The 17,643-nt window shown below is 34.4% G+C and overlaps 1 protein-coding gene and 1 long non-coding RNA gene across 2 annotated transcripts; both read right to left on the minus strand.

Annotated features, from left to right (window-relative positions):
- Positions 1-1,221: 1,221 nt before the first annotated feature.
- On the minus strand, positions 1,222-3,794 carry LOC112705084 (uncharacterized). The gene is made up of 4 exons (XM_025755943.1): positions 2,338-3,794; positions 1,798-2,197; positions 1,449-1,701; positions 1,222-1,337 (listed from the first exon to the last, which is right to left on the minus strand). Exons 1-4 carry the CDS (start codon positions 3,792-3,794, stop codon positions 1,222-1,224), a joined length of 2,226 nt encoding a protein of 741 aa, XP_025611728.1.
- A 10,819-nt stretch (positions 3,795-14,613) lies between these two features.
- On the minus strand, positions 14,614-16,375 carry LOC114924377 (uncharacterized). Its single transcript, XR_003811536.2, has 3 exons — positions 16,049-16,375; positions 15,836-15,920; positions 14,614-15,108 (listed from the first exon to the last, which is right to left on the minus strand). It is a non-coding gene; the product is annotated as an uncharacterized lncRNA (long non-coding RNA).
- Between the last annotated feature and the right edge of the window lie 1,268 nt (positions 16,376-17,643).

Here is a 17,643-nt window from a genome sequence, read left to right on the forward strand (position 1 = left end):
CTTCTGCCAATCCTGGCGTTAAACGCCGGGCTGGTGCCCATTTCTGGCGTTTAACGCCAGCTTGGTGCCCATTCCTGGCGTTTAACGACAGTCTGGTTCCCCTTTCTGGCGTTAAACGCCCAGAATGGTGCCAGACTGGGCGTTAAACGCCCATCTGCTAGCATTACTGGTGTTTAAACGCCAGCAAGATCTTCCTCCAGGGTGTGCTATTTTTCTTTCTGTTTTTCTTTCTGTTTTTGCTTTTTCAATTGATTTTGTGACTTCTCATGATCATCAACCTACAGAAGACATAAAATAACAAAGGAAAAATAATAAATATAACATTGGGTTGCCTCCCAACAAGCACTTCTTTAGTGTCAGTAGCTTGACAGTGGGCTCTCATGGGGCCTCACAGATACTCAGAGCCATGTTGGAACTTCCCAACACCAAACTTAGAGTTTGACTGTGGGGGCTCTGTTTGACTCTGTTTTGAGAGAAGCTCTTCATGCTTCCTTTCCATGGTTACAGAAGGGGAACCTTGAGTCTTATAGTTTGCACTGTCTGTAAGCCACGGAGCTTCCTGAATAGCAAATAATTGCTCATCCGGAAAGGTTTCAGAGATCTTAGTAGGAGGGAGGGATGCTCCTGCTACTGGTTCTATCCGGGACAGGTGATCAGCTACTTGATTTTCTGTCCCTTTTCTGTCTCTTATTTCTATATCAAACTCTTGCAGAAGCAACACCCATCTTATGAGCCTGGGTTTTGAATCCTGCTTTGTGAGTAGATATTTAAGAGCAGCATGGTCAGTGTACACAATCACTTTTGATCCTACTAAATAAGATCTGAATTTGTCAATGGCATAAACCCAAGGTTGTCAAACTCGCGAGTCTAGGTAAACTCGTGGAGCTGACCTAGACTCGACTCGTAGACTCGACTCGTAGACTCGTACGAGTTTACCTGTTATACATTTTTAAAAAAATATATATATATCATGTATAATATATATATATTTACTCAGATATAGACATTTAAACCTAACAATTTCAACATCAAAACACATAATAAATTAACCTAATACTAAAATTAAAAGTTACAACAAGTACTTTGGATCACACATTTAAATCCTTCACAAGTATTTATCTAGTTCAACATAAAACACACAATTACACAATCAAAGGTTCATAAGACATAACCAAAATACAAAAGAAAACAACAAAGCAACAATTAAATTTCTAATAAACTCTAAAACTCAAATCCTCCAATATCTTCATCTTCCATGGCATCAACATCATCATCTTCACCATCTTCATCAGAAACATCATTTCTTTCAGCCTCAGGTTCAACACGGCCAACAAAATCTTCATCATCATTCACATGTTCATCTTCTTCCTCTATTAAATTTTGTTGTGGATCCCCAATAAACTCATTCTCACCTCCCTCACCCATGTTGAATTCATTACTATTCATACCTGGAATAGCAAATTCATTACTATTTGGATCATCATTAGTATTGTCATTCATTGGCAAGTGAGAATGCTCAACACTTTCAGCAATATTTTCATTAACATCCTCAGTTATCCACTCATCATCAGAATGCACTGCATCAAATTCAAGTTCTGGAGTTTTTCTAATTTGCTTGCCCTTTAACTTCAAATTATACATCACATACACTAGATCATTCATTTTCTTTTGATGCAACCGATTTCTTCTCTTTGTATGAACCTACAAACATATAGTGCCAATAGTTAATAAAAATACAAAAATTAAAATTAAAATAAATAATGAATAGTTCTAAGGAAGTAAGGAATAAGGAATTACCATTTCAAATGCACTCCAATTACGCTCACAACCAGATGAACTACAAGTTAAGTTTAGAACTCGGATAGCAAACTTCTTTAGTTCTGGACAACTATCTCCATAGAAGTCCCACCACTCAGCAGGTAGCATGGTCTTCCTACTACTCTTTGCAGTTTCATTACCAAAGAGGCCTCTAGCATAATGAAAGTCAGGAAGCTGTAGACCAACCTTTTTCCTTTCTTCCTGGTTAGGAACCAATTTTTTCAAACAACTATATAGACCAATCTTAATGTCAGCATCATCAACCATGAAATTTGGTTCATAGTGATAATGAGGATTAAGATAATACGCAGCTGCATGCAATGGTCTATGCAATTGACTTTCCCACCTTCCATCAATAATTTCCCATATAGGTTCATAACTAAAAATAACAATGCAAATGAATAAAAATAAGAAAATTAAATAAATAACTGAATATAAGAAGAAAACATGGTAACATACTAACATGATACATTGATAATCAAATATTAAAGCTTTCAATTAGTCAAAACTCAAGATTACCTCTTTTTAACACAACCGAAGTTAGTCTTGATTGTTTCTTTGGCGTTTCTCATGCCTTCAAAGATGAAACCCATGGCTGGTTTTTCATCTGAATCAACCAAGCGAAGGACTGTAATGAGAGGAGCAGCAGCCTTGAGGCATATGACAATATTCTTCCATAGCCTACTATCCAAGGCCATGTTTTGAACTATTATTCCTTCAGGCGTTGATGCAACCTTAGTTGTCTTCCAATCAGCAGAAGTAAACATAGTCATCAACGGTCCTTTATTATCATGAAGACAAGTGAGAGTCAAATACGCAGTGGCGAATCTTGTGGCACCTGGCCGAACCAAGTCCTTTCCCTTCGTAAAATTCCTCAACATGCTAATGAGCATACTCCGAGAGTAGATAAAAGTGGTGATTTTTCTTCCCTTTTTTATGGTTGTTTCATGCACCTTTAGCTTCTTTTCAAAATCCTCCAATATCAAATCTATGCAGTGTGCAGCACATGGTGTCCAATACAAACTTTTTCTAGTCTCCATCATTCTTTCTCCAGCAGCCTTATAATTAGCAGCATTATCTGTAACAATTTGGACTACATTCTCTTCACCAACAAATTCTACGGCATCTTCTAGCATTTTGACAACTTTATCCGTTGTTTTCGAGATGTCAGAAGTGTCCAATGAATAAAGAAAAACTGTTCCTTTAGGGCTGTTCACCAAAAAATTACAAATACTACGCCTTTTTTTATCAGTCCATCCATCCGACATGATTGAACAACCAGTTCTCTTCCACTCTGCTTTAAATTCAGTAAGCATTTCATCAACATTGTTCACTGCTTTCTTTAATTGGGTTTCTCTTAACTCATGGTAAGAAGGAGGTTTATAGCCAATTCCATATCTACCAACCATCTCACAAAACTTTAAAAATTCGGGATTCTTAATAACATTGAAAGGAATAGCACTTGTATAGAAAAATATGGCACATTGTTGATCACATTGTTCCTTTAGATCCTTCTTCATCATTTGATTTATTGTTGATTGAACTTGAGCCCCTTTTCCTTTTGTGACAAAGTTGCGAATATCTTTCCCCTTTTGTTGAGAATTGTCCTTTTCCTTTTCTGTTTGTTCAGGATAATCCTCATCATCACCAAATCTTCTCTTCTTCAATGATGCTTCTTTAGCCTCCACACAGACTTTCAACATCACAGCCTTCACTTCTTCAGGTACTGAAGCACAAGGCTCTGAATCCTCTTTAGTACCGGCAAGATGATGCTTGAATCTGTAAATCCCTCCGCTTATAGTCTTTGAGCAATAATTACACTTCACTTTTTTACCATTGCCTTGAACATCAATCCCATGTTTCCATCCTATATCACTTCTATTTCCAGTTGCATTTTTTCTCCTAGAAACAGCAGGTGTAGGTCTAGGAATACTAGGAAGCGAAGACCCTGTCCCTGAACCAACATTCTCAGACATTTTGTATTTTTATCCCTAAAAATCAACAACCCAAACAACAAATTCAGATTCAGATTATCCACTAACTAAATTCAGATTCAGATTATCCACTAACTAAATTCATAACTAACACTAGTTTCAGCTACACTTACAACAATAATGTTTAAAAGATGAAAAATTTTCAGCATCATAAGACTTAATCAATAATCATCACTCCAAATGCAGTACAGCAAGCAATACTTTTGTGATTCGGAATAATATACCACCCAGTTATGAGTTAACCCAAAAGTCCATTCTCATTGAGTCATTGTCATATGAACCCCCTTTGAGGTCATCAATATGATCAAGCACAAACAAATTAAAACAATGGCAACCAGAGTCAACCACCAATACTCCAATACTCACTTTATCACACAACAGATACATTTTTAATTAAACTAACAATTCAGACTTCAGACTTTCAATTAAACTAACACAGTAAGTCAGTAACACTAACTAACAATTCAGACTTGAGAGTTTCAATTCACTAATTCAGACTTCAGAATTTTAGTAAACTAAAGACTAAACATAACTACATTCTACATAACAGAAGCAGAAAACAAAAGAAAAAAATATATATAGCAGAAGCACTATCCAGTATCCACAAATTTTAACCATGATTGAAGCATGAAGCATGAAGTACAGATTACAGAAGCAGGCAAGCAGCATCAGTTTTTTTTCACACATTAATTTTTTTTCACAGAAGCAGGCAAGCCGGCAAGCAGCATTTCAAACGCAGATCAGGCCATTTGCAAAATTGAATAATTGCAACCAAAATTGTTAGCATTTGAATTAGTTTAACAAAATTACCTTCGAGATGGGCAGCCTTTATCACTTGAAGCAGATTGGCAGTGCTTCAGTCAGTTCAGTGAAGAAAAACAGAACAAGGCCGACGAGGGCAGAATAGGGGAGGGGAGGCAAATGGCGTGGTGGACTGGTGGTGGGCTCTGACGTTGTGCGACTCTGCGTGGTGGTGGCCGGTGGGCTCTACGAGACTGCGACTCTGCGTGGTGATCCTTCACTGGGCTCTGCGACGCTGCGTGGGTGAGCGGTGGGGGACGACTACGAGGGATGAGGCGAGGGGAGGTGAGAAGGCGAGGGGTCCGTCTGGACTCTGGCGTCCAGCCTCTGCGTGGCAGTGCAGACAACGCCGCCGTTAGATGGTGGAGGGTGTGACGAGTGAGGGATGCTAGCCGTGAGGGTTTCGAACTCTTCACTAGGGTTTCGAACACTTCTTCAATCCTTCATTAGTGCGTGTGGGTTTAGGATGCGGGTTTGGGTTAGCCATTTTGTTTTTTTTTTCTGGGCCAAAACGACGTCGTTTTGGTGAAAATGGGCAACGAAATTAAACTCGCTGACTCGCTAGCAAACTCGCGAGTTTGCACGATTTTACCCGAGTCTAGCCGAGTCAACCCGAGTCTACCCAAAAACGAGTTTATGTCCGAGTCAACTCGATTCCACTACCTAAACTCGTAAACTCGTGCGAGTTTACGAGTTAACTCGCGAGTTTGACAACCATGCATAAACCACTGCAAGTAACTCTTTTTCTGTGGTTGTGTAGTTCTTCTGTGCATCATTTAGAATACGGCTGCCATAATGAATGACGTGCAGAAGCTTACCATGCCTTTGTCCCAATACTGCACCAATGGCATGGTCACTGGCATCACACATTAGTTAAAATGGTAATGTCCAGTCTGGTGCAGAGATGACTGGTGTTGTGACCAACTTAGCTTTCAGGGTCTCAAACGCCTGCAGACACTCCTTATCAAAGATAAATGGCGTGTCAGCAGCTAGCAGATTACTCAGAGGTTTTGCAATTTTTGAAAAATCCTTTATAAACCTTCTGTAGAATCCTGCATGCCCCAGAAAGCTTCTGATTGCCTTAACATTGGTAGGTGGTGGTAATTTTTCAATTACTTCAACTTTAGCTTGATCCACCTCTATTCCCTTGTTTGAAATTTTATGCCCAAGGACAACTCCTTCAGTCACCATAAAGTGACATTTTTCCCAGTTTAAAACTAGGTTGGTCTCTTGGCATCTTTTCAGAACAAGTGCTAGATGGTTAAGGCAGGAGCTGAATGAGTCTCCAAATACTGAAAAGTCATCCATGAAGACTTCCAGAAATTTCTCTACCATATTTGAGAAGATAGAGAGCATGCACCTCTGAAAGGTTGCAGGTGCATTGCACAGACCAAAAGGCATCCTCCTGTAGGCAAATACTCCAGAAGGACATGTAAATGCTGTTTTCTCTTGGTCCTGAGGATCTACTGCAATTTGGTTGTAACCTGAATAGCCATCCAAAAAATAGTAGTATTCATGACCTGCTAGTCTCTCTAGCATCTGGTCTATGAATGGTAAAGGAAAATGATCATTTCTGGTGACTGTATTGAGCCTTCTGTAGTCAATACACATGCGCCACCCTGTAACTGTTCTTGTAGGAACTAGTTCATTCTTTTCATTATAAACCACTGTCATGCCTCCCTTCTTAGGGACAACGTGGATAGGGCTCACCCAGGGGCTATCAGAAATAGGATAAATAATCCCAGCCTCTAGTAACTTAGTGACCTCTTTCTGCACCACCTCCTTCATGGCTGGATTTAGCCGCCTTTGTGGTTGAACCACTGGCTTAGCATCATCCTCCAATAGGATCTTGTGCATGCATCTTGCTGGGCTAATACCCTTAAGATCACTTATGGACCACCCAAGAGCTGTCTTGTGTGTCCTTAGCACTTGAATTAGTGCTTCCTCTTCCTATGGATTTAAAGCAGAGCTTATGATCACTGGAAGAGTGTCACCTTCTCCCAGAAATGCATATTTCAGGGATGGTGGTAGTGGCTTGAGCTCGGGTTTAGGAGGCTTATCTTCTTCCTGAGGAATTTTCAGAATTTCTTTTATTTCCTTTAGTTCCTCCAGATCAGGCTGAACATCTTTAAAGATGTCATCTAGCTCTGATTCAAGACTTTCAGTCATATTGACCTCCTCCACCAAAGAGTCAATAATATCAGTGCTCATGCTGTCATTTGATGTGTCTGGATGCTGCATAGCTTTGACAACATTCAACTTGAACTCATCCTCATTGACTCTCAAGGTTAATTCCCCTTTTTGGACATCAATGAGGGTCCGTCCAGTTGCTAGGAAAGGTCTTCCTAGAATGAGAGTTGCACTCTTGTGCTCCTCCATTTCCAGCACTACAAAGTCAGTGGGAAAGGTAAATGGCCCAACCTTGACAATCATGTCCTCAATTATGCCTGATGGGTATTTAATGGAGCCATCAGCAAGTTGGAGACATATCCTGGTTGGTTTGACTTCTTCAGTCAAGCCAAGCTTCCTGGTAGTGGATGCAGGTATTAGGTTGATACTTGCCCCAAGATCACATAGAGCTTTCTTGGTACAAGTACCCTCTAATGTGCATGGTATCATAAAACTTCCAGGATCTTTAAGCTTCTCTGGTAAGCTCTTTAATATGACTGCACTGCATTCTTCAGTGAGAAAAACTTTTTCAGTTTCTCTCCAATCCTTCTTATGACTTAAGATCTCTTTCATGAACTTAGCATAAGAAGGTATTTGCTCAAGAGCCTCCGCAAACGGAATCTTTATTTCAAGAGTCCTTAGATAGTCTGCAAAGCGGGCAAATTGCTTATCCTGTTCCGCTTGGCGGAGTTTCTGAGGATAAGGCATCCTGGCTTTATATTCTTCAACCTTAGTTGCTGCAGGTTTATTCCTTACAGATGTGGTTGGAGAAGCCTTTTTAGAGGGGTTACTATCAGCACTCTCAGGTGTCTGGTTCCCCTTTGGAGTTTGAACGCCAGGATTGGGTGGAAAATGGGCGTTTAACGCCAACTTTTCCCCCTTTTTCTGGCGTTTGAACGCCAGAACTGGGCAGGAAATGGGCGTTTAACGCCAGCTTTCCCCCCTTTTCTGGAGTTTGAACGCCAATAGTATTCCTCTCTAGGCTCTTACTGTCCTCAGAGGGATTTTGGATAGTGGTTTGGCTATCCTCTGTCAATTGTTCCTTCATTGACTTTTTGCTACTTTGAGCAGTGTTATTCAATGTCTTCCCACTCCTCAGTTGAACTGCTTGGCATTCTTCTGTTATCTGTTTAGATAGCTACTGTTTTTTCTGATTCAACTGTGATTCTATGTTCTTGTTAGCAATTTTAGTTTCTTGGAGCATCTCTTTAAATTCTGCTAGCTGTTTTGTCATCAGGTGTAGTTGTTGATTAAGCTCAACCATCTGTTCTTGAGGATTAGAATCCGTGGCTACTGCCATAACTTCTTCTTTTGTAGAGAACTCATTGCTAGAGTATAAATGTTGATTTCTAGCAACAGTATCTATAAGCTCTTGAGCCTCCTCAATCGTCTTCCTCATATGTATAGATCCACCAGTTGAGTGATCTAGAGACATCTGAGCTTTTTCTATAAGCCCATAGTAGAAGATGTCTAACTGTATCCACTCTGAAAACATTTCAGAGGGGCATTTTCTTAGCATACCTCTATACCTCTCCCAGGCATTATAAAGGGATTTATTATCCTCTTGTTTAAAGCCTTGGATGTCCAGCCTTAGCTGTGTCATCCTTTTTGGAGGGTAAAAGTGATTCAGGAATTTGTCTGATAACTGTTTCCATGTCTTTATGCTTGCTGTAGGTTGGTTATTCAACCACCTCTTAGCTTGATCTTTTACAGCAAATGGAAACAGTAATAGTCTATAGACATCCTGATCCACCTCTTTATCACGTACTGTGTCAGCAATTTGTAAGAATTGTGCCAGAAACTCAATAGGTTCCTCCTGTGGAAGACCGAAATACTGGCAATTTTGCTGCACTATGATAATGAGTTGAGGATTTAGCTCAAAGCTGCTTGCTTTAATGGGAGGTATACAGATGCTACTCCCATATGCAGCTGTAATGGGGTTAGCATATGACCCCAGAGTCCTTCTGGACTGCTCAATTCCACTTAGGTCCATGATGGAGAAAGGGAAATGATATGGATTGCAAGTAGATTATTTATTTATTTATTTATTTATTTATTTTTTTAAAGTGACCGAAAAAAAATATAAAATAAAATAAATAGAATATAAAATAAAATTTCGAGAATTAACAAAAAATAAGATCAAAGCAAATTGAAAACTGAATCAATTAGTTAATTAAAAAGATTTTGAAATCAGCAATTGAAAAGATATGATTGAAATTTATTTTGAAAAAGATTTGATTTTTTTTGAAATGAGGAAAGAGAAAAACAACAAAATGACACCAAACTTAAAATTTTTAAAGAACAAGAAAGGACTAAAAACATGCAAATTCGAAAAATTAAAAGAAAACAAAGGCATGCAATTGACACCAAACTTAAAATATGAAACTAGACTCAAATAAAAGACTCTAAACCAACAAAAATAAAACAGTCCTAATCTAAGCAACAAGATAAGCTGTCAGTTGTCCAAACTCGAACAATCCCCGGCAACGGCGCCAAAAACTTGGTGCACGAAATTACAATCACACTTTGTAATCCCGCACAACTAACCAGCAAGTGCACTGGGTCGTCTAAGTAATACCTTACGTGAGTAAGGGTCGATCCCACGGAGATTGTCGGCTTGAAGCAAGCTATGGTTATCTTGTAAATCTTAGTCAGGATATCAATAATTATCAGGGTTGATTGTGAAAAGTAAAAGAACATGAAATAAGTACTTGTTTTGCAGTAATGGGGAACAGGTTGAGGTTTTGGAGATGCTCCATCTTCTGAATCTCTGCTTTCCTACTGTCTTCAACCAATCCTTCTTACTCCTTTCCATGGCAAGCTGTATGCAAGGGTTTCACCGTTGTCAGTGGCTACCTCCCATCCTCTCAGTGGAAATTCTGAGGCTGATTTGCCACGCCGGTTTGGGCCATCAAATCTCGGGTAAAGTATGGACTATTATACATTTCTGGAAAGCCCAGGATGTCTACTTTCCAACGCCGTTGAGAGCACGCCAATTGGGCTTCTGTAGCTCCAGAAAATCCACTTCGAGTGCAGGGAGGTCAGAATCCAACAGCATCTGCAGTCCTTTTCAGTCTCTGAATCAGATTTTTGCTCAGGACCCTCAATTTCAGCCAGAAAATACCTGAAATCACAGAAAAACACACAAACTCATAGTAAAGTCCAGAAAAGTGAATTTTAACTAAAAACTAATAAAAATATACTAAAAACTAACTAAAATATACTAAAAACATACTAAAAACAATGCCAAAAAGCGTATAAATTATCCGCTCATCAACAGCGCATCTGAAGCATCCCTCGACATTATTGCATAATGACGTAAGCGCTTAGGTCATAGAGCACCAACAATGTAGCTGGTGCAAGATAATAAATAATGACGTAAGCAATGACGTCATAAGAAGGGTAAGGATGGGAATTGTCCATCAGACCCAACCATTATAAATAGATTGCTTAGGCAATTGTAGAAGGCATCAGACAATAGGAAGCAGGAGGCTAAGAGTACTCATATGCTAGGAGAGCAAGGAGGAAGCTGCCGAGGCGATTCTATAGTCTGAAGAAGAATTCCCTTAGGAAAAACCAATTCTAAACTCCCCTCTGGAGTTAATATCTATAATCTCCCCTCTGGAGATAAAAACATCTTATGTAAAATATTCTAAATAAAGGAAGTTTTTCTCCAGAAAGGTACGCCTTTATCCTAATCTCTTAGTTATGAATTATTTAGAAAGTTTAGAATTAACGGAAGAATCTGATTATTATAGATTATCTGCTTTATTAGATAATGAAAAACAGGCTGTTCTAAAAACAGAATTAAATCTCAAATCAAATGAAAATTTTAATAAACAAAATCTTTTAAAAGAAGTTTTTAATAGAAAAAATATAATATACTATGGAAAAATTCAACTTGAAGCCCCTATAAAATGATGAAGACTTGAGTAAACAGATTGAGAAAATTAAGGATCAACAAAAAAGATCTAAAATTGGATGGATCCATATTAGTACTATACAAGTCTTAATCAAATCTACATATATGAAAGGAATTAATTCACCAATAAGCTTAGCAATCTGTGACAAAAGAATTACTGATAGATCAAATAATTGGAATTGTTCATGGAAACTTGGCAAACGTAAATGTTAAATTCAATGCCCATCTTGGAGACGCTATACCTTTATCAACTGAAAATCTTGGAAGATCTATAAGTTTAGCTTATAAATTTCACAGAAAGAATCTAATGGAAAAAGATGATGAACCATTTTCAATTACATATGCAATAAATTACGCTTTAACAAATAGCCATCATAGTATAATATTTAAAAACAGAGAAAGGATTTATGTGGATGAATTATTTCAGAAAATTGTAAAAACAGAAATACCAAAATATAAAGCTATTGAAAACCCAGTTCTATTACTAAAAGAACCATCAAGAAAATTAGTTTCATCGAATTTTCAAATAAGAGAATCTAAAATTAATAGCCCTTTAAGTTTATCTAAGTTAAAAATTAAAGAAGAAAGTTCTGAAATAAAAGAACTAACAAAAAAGGTCAAAAAATTAAATGAGACCCTAAACACTAAACTATGACAATAAATAAAGAAGAAATATATATAACTTATCAAGACAAGAAACAAGAGCTCTTTGAAAGAGAAAATCGTTTGAATTATTTACAGTTTTCTGAAATAAATCAAAGAGCATTTGAAGCCCTAAAAATAATCTATGACAAGTTGAAAAGAGAAGTTGAAGAGTTAGAAAAATTAATAGAATCTCTAGAAAATAGTGATGAATCAATGATAGAGTTTGCGAAAATTTTAAATAATGAAGCATAAAAAGATTGAAAAACCAGAAAATAAAATAGGACGAGAAAATTAAAAAGTAAAATAAAGGAGTATAAAAGGGAATTAAATAATCTTCAGATTGAAATTGATGATCTTATAATAAAAATGATAGAAATAAGAATAAATATAAACAAGTTGGAATTAAACTTAAAAAATTTATAAATGCCTGAAAAATCATATTATGACTTAAAAGAATTAAAGCTGCTGAAAGAAAAAAATGGAGAATGAAATTGAAAAATTAAACAGATATTTAGAAACAAGAGAAAGTGCAGAAATAAAAAAAGTTATTGAGGATTTGAGAAATTATATTAAAGAAAAAGACAAACAGATAAAAGATTTTATATACAGTAATCCATACAAAAAAGAATATTATAAACTAAAACAAGATTAAAAAGTTATAAATCAAAATTATAAATATACATCAAAGTAGTAGAAATGGTCAATACTTTAGAATTTACAAATTATTCAAAGTTAAAAATTTGGTATCAGAGCCAAGTTAAAGGTAACATTTTCTCTTTAAGCAACACTTTTAGTGATACACTTTTAGTGATACGCTTTTACTTTCTCCTATCCACGTGTAGTTTTCTAATGAAAAGAAAGGTTATAGTCATTGTAGCCACAGCACATTCATAGTTACCATAGACTGCACCATATATATATAGTGAAAAAAAAAGTTGATCTATTTGAGTTATACTATTTATAAATTATTTAACTATTAAGTTATAATTTTTTCTTTAAATTATATAAAATAATCAATAAAAAAGTGATTTGATGAGTACCAAATACCTAACAATGAACTAAGTACTAATGATAAATATAATATACAACATTGTTAAAATATTAAAATAAGAAAAAATACTTTTAAACTAATATATTTTTGATGTGTTGATTAAATTATTAAAAACTTGATTAATATAGTCAAATTTTAGATATCTAAATGTATTTAAGTCAATTTTCTAAAAATTATTCTTCTATCAATCTAACATTCTTTTCCATTGAAAGGTTATGACATGCAAAAATTTAACTCTACTTATATTTTCCATTCAAAATAATTGTAAGCAACTAAGCATCATTCATTCCTTTAAAAAAAGAGATTTGCATTTTGAAAACTTTCTTCGTCTTATATGAGATTCTTTAATTATTACTATCATTATCTTTAATCCTCTTTGAATCTAATTTAAAAACTTACAAAAAGAATAATAAATACTTCATAATACTCTTCGTCTCACCTATATCACTCAATTAAGATATTCGTATTATACTCTTTTCACGTGTAACAGTCAATTAAAATACTCCTATTTATATATTTACACTCAATTTTTATAAGTTTACTTTTAGGCTTTTTTTTAACTCAACACCCTAACTTTTTATCATTCTTGGATTGCTTTAAGAAACTTACTCTTTAGAAATCAACAACTTTATTATTTGATACGATGCTTGAGAGTAATTTGTAACAAATCTAAATACTTTTTTATACTTAAAAATTAAAATTAATAATCATGTTATTTGTATGATATTCTCCTTTTATATATATATATATATATATATATATATATATATATATATATATATATATTGCACCATACATGAACGATTTTGATACACCCTTTTTTTTTGGGATTCACTTTTTTAAAATTTAGTCCTTTTGTTGAATTTTTGTGTGTGTGAAGAATACAGTTTAAGTATAATTAAACGCCATCATGAGAAGGAGGAAGGAAGGATAAAATTAATCTCATCTATTCAAAATTTTACTAACTTTATTAATAACGGAGATTTGGTGAATTTGAAATATGAAAGAAAGAAATCTATATGGTGCAACAGGCTGTTTGAAAAAAATTTCATTTAGAAAAGGTTCGATAGAATTTTAACATCTAAAAATTGAAGGACAACGTACTCGAATGCTTTTGTTGCTTATTTAGATGATATTGAATCAGATCACTATCCATTATTAATTAGCTTTAAGAGAGAAAGTCAAAGAACTAAAAGAAGATTCAGATTTCAAAAATGTTGGTGTGTTAGAGAGAAGATTTCTACAATTGTTAAACAAGCTTGGGGTCTAAATGTTGTTGGCTCTCCTATGTTCAAACTGGCTGTGAAATTAAAATAACTGCAAGTATAAGCTAGTGGATTGGCAAAAATCAGTGACTCCTAATTCAAAAATTCAGATTCAAAACTTGCAAGCGAGATTGGATAATGAGAAGGCAAAAGGAGTGGCGGCAAATAATGAGAATTTTGGAGAATGAATTAGAGGAAAACTTAGAACAAGAGGAGCGTTTTTGGAAAAAAAAATCTAGAGTACAATGGATGAATTGAGGAGATAAAAATACAAATTTTTTTACCCAAGATCAAATCACACTAAATTTTAGTCAAGAACTGGTGGACGACGAAGGTAATGTGATATCGGGCCAGGTTGGTATTGCGGCAGCTGCGCAAGATTATTTTATTAAACTTTTTACAACAGCTAACCCGATGGATCCTACTGAAGTTCTTTCAATAATAGGCACTAAAATTGATGACACTACCAACCGTTTTCTTATAAATTCAATGACAGAGAAGGAGATTAAGTCAGCAACCTTCTCTATCAATTTTTTCTCAGTCCCAGGAGATGATGGTTTTACTGCTAAGTTTTTTCAGATCTATTAGGTGCTAATTTAAAAGAATGTGCTATGTGCAGTCAAGAGCTTCTTTTGAGGAGATAAAATGTTAAAACCTTTCAATTATACAAATATTTGTCTTATTCCAAAAATTAGAAATGCTAATTCTATAAAGTAGGTCACACCAATCAGCCTGAGTAGTATTTTTTAATAGGATTATTAGCGACACTTATAGTTCCTTCATTAAAGGGAGATTAATTAGTGATAATATTTTGAATGCTCGCGAATTCATGCACTTCCTGAAAAATAAGACTTACGGTGATTATAAATTAGCATTAAAGTTGGATATGAGTAAAGCATATGATAGAGTTGAGTGAAATTTTGTTTGGGCTGTTTTGAACAAAATTGATTTTTGCAATAACGGGATCAACTGGATCAGAGAGTGTGTGGAGACGGTTTCTTATTCCATTACTGTGAAACATCAACCTCATGATTTCTTCAAACCATGTAGAGGGTTATGTCAAGGCGATCCTCTCTTCTCCTATTTATTTTTGTTTTCTGCAGATGATTTATCTCGTCTGCTCCATAAAGGAGAACAGAGGCTCGAAATCTCTAGTTTTTTTAAGGTTGAATCCTAGATTCCCTAAGTACTAAGGTCAGTCATTTATTATTTGTTGATGATTCTATTTTGTTTACTAAAGCTATTATTAGAGATTGCAAAAATTTGCTGAAGTTGCTATGCACTTATGAAGAAGTTAGTGGACAGATAGTGAATCTCGACAAAATCTTCTGTTTTTTCAACAAGAATATTCCTTCTATTGTTCGGGATCAGCTGGCTGGTTTACTTTCAATTTCACATGTAGTCTGCCAAAACAAGTATATTGGACTCCCAGCTGTGATTAACCTATCCAAGAAAAAAATCTTTAATTACATAAAAGATAAAGTTGTGCAGAAGCTCCAATATTGAAAGAGGAGTCTTCTTTCCACTAGTGGTAGAGAATTTTTAATTAAAGCGGTTGCTACGACGATTTCAATTTATACACTAAATTGTTTTAAGCTACCAAAAACTCTCTTAGATGAGATTCAAAAGGAAACTATGCAGTTTTTGTAAGGACAAAAGAATAATGAGAAAGGATGCAGTGAGTAAGTTGGAGAATTCTTGTAGACCGAAAAGTGAGGGAGGGTTGAACTTCAAAGATCTAAGGACTTTTAATTTGAAAATGTTAGGTAAACAAGGGTGGTAATTAATTGCAAGATTTGAGTCCCTAATTCACAAAATTTATAAGAGTAAGTATTTTAGATTCCCATTTTTTCTGAGAGCAAAACCAAGTACTAACCTCTCTTGGGGATAAAAAAGCATTCTTGAGGGCAGAAAGGTGTTAAAAAAAAAGTATTTTTTAAAAAATAAGGAGAAGTAATTTGGTTAAGATATGTGAAGATAATAGGCTTAATTAAATTAACCTTATTAGCATTCATTTGAACAACATAATAGGCCTTAAACTAGAATGGGTATCAAATATTATACTACCAGAAGGAAATTAAAACCAAGCAATGATCATAATAAAGTTTCAATCAATAGTAGCAAAGGCAATTTTAAGCGCAACAATTCATCAAGGTCAGGATTGTGTTACCTAACTTAGGGAGCAAAATAAAAACTATTCCGTTACTTCAGGGTATTTGCTGGCCTTCCAATTTTACTATGTCCCAGCTGAATTCCTACCAGAACAATGCAGAATAAAAGAGGTTTGATATTCGATTTGAAACCTAAAATGTCAGCGAAAAATTAAATCCTTTTTGTGAAAAATAATGCATGCAAAACTACCAGTAAAGGATAGGTTACATACCATGATCAATTTGGAGTCACACTTATGCTCTCGGTATATGATGAGTGAGGAGTCCATTATTCATTGTCTTCTTTTTTTGCCCAAACTTAGAAATTGCTTGGAGAATGAATGATCTTCTATTTCCATTGTGGAACCATGGAGATGGTGGTTGTGGAATCAGATTAAAAGAGGAAGTGATGCACAAAAAAAACTTCAATTTATAGTATTCTTTACCTGGCATATTTGAAAAACTAGAAATTTAAAGGTATTTGAAGATAAATCATCGACCTCCATAAAATTGTTAGCCAAGTATGAACAGTAGCTGTCGAAACAATGGTTTATTTTCTTTAGTTGTTATTGTCTTTTATTTACATTAAATAGATGACTTTTGTTTCTCTTTTTCTATTAAATTTTTAGGAGATTAACTAGATATTTATTCTTTGTTTGGGACTTTTTCATTTATTTTTGCTGTAAGTTTAAATGGACCATTCATTTTATTGAATTAATAAAATCCAATTTAAAAAAAGTAAAATTATAAGGAAAAAAAACAAGAAAAAACAAAAAAAAAAATAGAGTACATGAACAAATAAGAATTTAACCATCACCAGTGGCGGAACTTGGAATAAAATTTTGGGGGGGCCACATAGAAGATAATTGTCAAAATACTTTTTATATGGACTCCATTTAAGATAAGCTCGTCTAATCTCATTTCTCTGGTTTTGGTGATATTGCCAAATTTAAAGCTGTTTTTCAGGGTCTCGTTCCAAAAAATTAAGGTCAAACTTATCAGACGTAACTTTTTGAACTTTTAAAAGTTGTATCTCACTTTTTTCGCGATTCATTAAAGTAGAAAAACTATCTACATGGGTTGATATTGTAAAAATTATATGTTCTCCTTCTTAAATATTAGTTTTCCTCTTAAAAAATGCATCAATTCTTTAATTTTTCATTATTATTTTATAATAAAATTTAAATATATATCCTGTAGAATATGTAAAGAAGAAGTTAGAAGAACAAATATTAAAATTTATAATATTTATTGAATTTTTTTTATCAATTTATACAAATACAATAATATTAATACTTATTGAATATTCAATTATTTTTTATCATATAAAAAATTAAATTAAATAAATAGTAAAATATAAAATAATATTAAATTAAATAAATAAAAATATCTAATTTTTTATATTTAAACTTAAAGGTAGAAAGAGTGTTGCTTATTAAATTTATTGGGTACTTTAAGTCATAGTAAAGTATTTAAACCAATTGAATTATTTTTTATTTTTTGAAAAAGTACTACTAATTTTTTTATAAAAAATTTGGGGGGGCCGTGGCCCCCCTTGTCTGAACTAAGCTCCACCACTGACCATCACCTATAACTGATACTAAACATAAAAAAAATAATCTATAAAAAGACACAACAAAAAATATAAGATAAGATATGAATTTTTCTATTAGATCTTAAAAATATCTATTTTTAACAACTTAGATTACTGAAAAAAATTTTTTACTAGATATTCAAAAGATTTGCCTTTAACAACCTAGATCAATAAAATACATTAAAATAACTAACACTAAAGATTAGTCTACAAACAAAGTAAATTATTGATCCT

Source organism: Arachis hypogaea, chromosome 8 (genome assembly GCF_003086295.3).
Source record: "Arachis hypogaea cultivar Tifrunner chromosome 8, arahy.Tifrunner.gnm2.J5K5, whole genome shotgun sequence".
Classification (NCBI taxonomy): domain Eukaryota; kingdom Viridiplantae; phylum Streptophyta; class Magnoliopsida; order Fabales; family Fabaceae; genus Arachis; species Arachis hypogaea.